At 50.0% G+C, this 4560-nt stretch overlaps 1 protein-coding gene across 1 annotated transcript; it reads left to right on the top strand.

Moving 5' to 3' along the window:
• LAGE3 (L antigen family member 3) lies at nucleotides 1-2284 on the top strand. The gene is made up of 3 exons (XM_019633662.1): nucleotides 1-383; nucleotides 711-839; nucleotides 1090-2284. Exons 1-3 carry the CDS (start codon nucleotides 193-195, stop codon nucleotides 1202-1204), a joined length of 435 nt encoding a protein of 144 aa, XP_019489207.1. The 5' UTR covers nucleotides 1-192; the 3' UTR covers nucleotides 1205-2284.
• Nucleotides 2285-4560: the final 2276 nt, after the last annotated feature.

The following is a 4560-nucleotide window of genomic DNA, read 5'->3' as shown; positions in this document are numbered from 1 at the left end:
TTGGCGGGAACTCACCACACACCCGGAGGCCTTACTAGGGTCTGGTTGCTGCAGGCCTCCTAGGCGGAGTCAGTGCGAAGGGGCAGAGCTTCCTCAGGAAGGAGTCGCAGTTCCTCAGCCTCCCGCGGAGAGCGCAGTCGGTCGGTTAGACCGGCTCTCCGAGGGCGGGGTGGGAGGCGGAGCGCCACGGCCATGCAGCAGGCAGCGCGCGCGGGCTGCACCGGAGCTGAAGGCCAGGCCGGCCAGGGCGGCCCCAGCGGTGCGGCCACGGTGGCCCCGGCATCTGGCGGAGCTGCTCGTGTCACGCGAGCACAGCATGCCCCAGGGCCGAGCGAAAATGCAGGGTCCACGGCCAGAAGGCCGGGAAACCGACCACATATATTATATCCTACCCGAAGGGACAGCGGGGAATACGCTGGGGGCTTTCTGCGGGGAGGGGGCGTTGGGTGCAGAGGGATGGACGGGTCGGGGGTGGAAAGGGGAACAGAAGGAACCAGGGTAAGCATGGGGGTATACAGGCCAGGAGGAGTCTGGAGGGGGAGAAGAAATGAGAGCAGGTGGGTAACGGGGTGGCTGGGGGCGGGGATTAGTGCCAGGGGTGGTCTGGGAGGGGTGGAAGCAGTCCTAAGGCAGTGAGACTAGTCAAAGTGGCCAGAGAAGGAACCTGAGGCACAAAGTCTGTGTGGATGGTTCCTTGACCGAATCTGCAGCGCCCTCAGTGTGCCTTTCCCGTCCCCTTTGGAGGCTGACATCGCCTGTGGGTCTCTGGCCCCAGATGCGGAACCCCATCCAGGGGCGGTGCGGAAGGAGCTCACAGTGAGCGGCAGCGTCCTAGCGGTGTAAGATCTAGAAAGGGGCAGGAGGCCGGGGTGGGGGGCGGGGCAGGGCCAGTCTCTGCCGAGAGGCGCTTTATGGGAGACGTGGAGACACTCAAGGGTTAGGTCTAGGGGAGGGACTTGGTGCAGTATAAGGGGGGGTGTTGTAATGGAGATGGCAAAGGGTTCAGTGTAATAGATGCCTGCGGGGCAGAGCAAGGATGGGGAGGGGTCACCACCTCTAATTTGATTTTCTTTTTTTCCTCACGTTTAGCCGCTGGAGAGCTGATGATTCTCGCCTCCTACGAATTTCCATCATCAACTTTCTTGACCAGCTTTCCCTGGTGATGCGGACCATGCAGCGCTTTGGGCCCCCTCTTTCTCGCTAGGCCTGAGCTAGGAAAAGGGGGCTGAGGCCCAACCTTGTGTCCGGTCCTAGGCAGTGGATCCTTCCAACGACAGTGATTATTGCAAGTAGTTGCCACTTTATTGTGGAGCCCTAAATCTTTTGCCTGTACTGGCCCTTGGGCACTGGAGGTTCACTTCATTTGTTTGGTACTTAAGTGCTGATCACTGCAGAAAACAAAACTGAGCTACTATTCCATGTCTGACTTTCTTTTCGAGTACAGCACCTAATATTCTTGCTTTGGTCCCAGGGTTGGAGGAGAGGTCTGGGATTCAGATATTCAAGCAATACAAGGTAACTGAAAACAATTTAGGAAATGGAAGATGGGTCCTGTCGTTCAGTATTAACTACTGTCAACATTTCAGAATGTTTCCTTAGTTTTATAGCTGTATTTATATAGTAAATGTATAACAATAATACATAATGTATAATATTTTGCATTTTTATTGATATTTTTCATCTAACATGAGCTTTTCCACTAAAAATTCTTCAAAAGCATTATTGAATGGAGGCATAAAAATACAGTGTAATGTAATTACTGGCCATTTAAATTATTTTCAATTTTTGTCCTATTATAAGTAACGGATGAGTCAAAGGAATTCTTGTATATAAATCTTTGCATGATTGTTTCTGTAAGACAGATTCCAAGAGGTAGTCTTACTGCGTTAAATATTTATGATTTATTTTTTAAAGCTCTCAATCTACAGTGCAAAATTGCTCTCCAGAAAATGTACTCTCCCACCAGAATGCTGGTTTCCCACATCCTTGTCACTGCTTGGTCTCCTTGGCAAACATTGTTAAAAACTTAGTTTGCATGAGAAGAGCAAACAACCCAGAAATACTAGAATCAGAGTCTTGTGGGCTCATTGGCCGTGTCTCAGGTCAGTGAAGAGAAGTGCTGGGACAATTGGTTAGGCCTTTAGTTGGAAGGAATGAGCTCCCTGTAGAATACATTGCCGTGCTTGCTAAAGTCACTTATTCTAGCAGCTATTTTATAGGTGCGATCAGATTTTCTCCAAGATGATGTTTTCTCAGAATAAAGGCAATTTTAGTTCCTTTTCAACTTGGATGCCTTTTATTGGTTAGTATCTTTTCTCGTTATGGGGTTGGATTTCCCTGCTTCTCTGCATGCCTGGTAATTTTAGATTGGATGCCAGACATGATTTTCCCTTGAGGGCTAGATATTTTTATAGGCCTAGACACATGGTTTGAGCTTTGTTCTGGATGCTGGAAACAGTTGGATCCTTTAGCGTCTGGCTCTGAAGATTTGCTGCGTGGGCCCTTTCAGCGTAGCTTTTTTTTTTCCCCACACGCTGATGCAAGACCCTTCCTTCTGAGCGCCCTGCCCGATGCCTCCGAATTGTGAGGTTTACCATTCTGGCCGGTGGGGACAGCCACTAGTGCCTGTCCTGCTTGAGCGCTGGGCATCGTCCACTTTCATCCTTTCGGAGGGTCCTTCCCCCGGCCTCACGTAATTTCCTCACGCCTGTGTTGATCAGTGGTCTGTTGAATACTCCAGTGGGACCATCCACGGGTGTGGAGGGTCTTCTCCCCCTGCCACGCTCTTCTCTCTGGTCCTCTACCCTGCCAGCTCTAGGTGCTGAGAATTTCAGTTCCAGTTCCATCTCCTAAACTCGGGGTGTCCATTGGGCTCTGCCAGGAAACTCCTCTCCCTTCAGAGAGTCAGCTGGGGCAAATGCATGGCTGACCTCTTGTTTCTCATCTCCCAGAGATCACTGTCCTTCATTGACTGATACCCGGTTTCTTTACAGCCTATTTCATATACTTTTTTTTATTGTGAAATACACATTTTTTAAATTAGGTTCAGCTGTACAACACAGTGCAATAGTTATACTTTCTACCCCTCGAAGTGACAACCCCCCTCCTCCAATCCACTGCCCCACTTCCCCCCCCCCCAATATCATACATATGTGTATTACAATTCCATTCACTCCACTCCCCAGGCTACACTCCATGACTATATATAGATTCAGCTGTACAACACAGTGCAATAGTTATACTTTCTACCCCTCGAAGTGACAACCCCCCTCCCCCAATCCACTGCCCCACTTCCCCCCCCCCCAATATCATACATATCTATTACGGTTCCCTTGACTCCACTCCCACACTATACTCCACTATTTCATATACTTTGTGTGCTTGGGGATGTCTTTCAAGTAACTGGCAGGGTAAATCCGGTCACTGTTACTGCACATGCGTGAACAGAGCCTGCCATTGTAGAATGTGGAGACCTCTGACATTGTGAGCTGGAGGGAGAGATGGGGATGGTGGCAGTGGTCATGATGATGGCAATGAAGAATCTCGCCTGACAGTATGCAGCAGTTGTAGTGGCTATGAGGGTCTCTTTTAACCTTTTTTTTAAAGATTTTATTGGGGGGCTGGCCAAGTGGCACGTTGGTTAAGAGTTGGCTTGGGACGCCAGCTCTGAGCAGCAGGGCCCCGGTTCAGATCCCACATGTGAGCCAGTGACTCTGCACCCTCGACAGCTAAGATGGTGAACAACAGCTTGACCTGGAGCTGGGCTGCCGTGAGTCACCGGCGACGGCACAGGCTGCAGCTCCTGCTGCAGTGGGCTGCCATAAGCTACCATGAGTGGCTGGCAGCCGGCTGAGATGCCGTGAGCCGCCATGACTGCCTAACCAGGGAAGAGCACAAGGATAACACCAACATGGGCCAGTGAAGTGAAGCCCTCCACAACTAGACTGAAGAACAGAAGGACAGTAACTTGTCTGTTCCCCTCCCCCAACTTCCCAATACAATCTTAAATAAATAAATAAATAAATCAGACTTAAGACCTTAATTATTGATGACGGATAGAAGAGAATTTAGCTCTTTTATACCACGATCCACTCTGCTTCCACTCCACCTCCTTCCTAAATGGTGCTATTCACTTCTTAGGGTTTCTTTTTCCCCTGAGGTTAAAAACTGCCTAGTTTGTCATTGACTTAGTTCCTGTAATGTCAAAATGGTCGTTTTTAAAACCATCTTCCTTGGCATTCTCTGTCCTTTACCTGCCTGGTTCTTTCCAGGCTATCTGCCCACAGAGCTGTCACCCTGGAACTTCCCTTTGAGCATGAATCCTTATCCTGGATCATGCAGCTTTCTCTTTACTCTTTTTTTTTATTGGGGAATTGGGGGGATGGGAACAGGGCTGGGGAATTGGGGGGAGGGGAACAGACAAGTTGCTGTCATTTTGTTCTTCAGTCTAGTTGTGGAGGGCGTTGCTTCACTGGCACAAGTTGGCACCATCATTGTGCTCTTCCCGGGTGAGGCAGATCAGTCGCCGGCTTCTGGACGGCCACTCACTGCGGCTGCTGG

The sequence above is a fragment of the Hipposideros armiger genome, unplaced genomic scaffold (assembly GCF_001890085.2).
Source record: "Hipposideros armiger isolate ML-2016 unplaced genomic scaffold, ASM189008v1 scaffold_1368, whole genome shotgun sequence".
Classification (NCBI taxonomy): Eukaryota; Metazoa; Chordata; class Mammalia; order Chiroptera; family Hipposideridae; genus Hipposideros; species Hipposideros armiger.
Note: the sequence above shows the minus strand (reverse complement) of the source record. Positions and strands in the feature narration are given on the sequence as shown.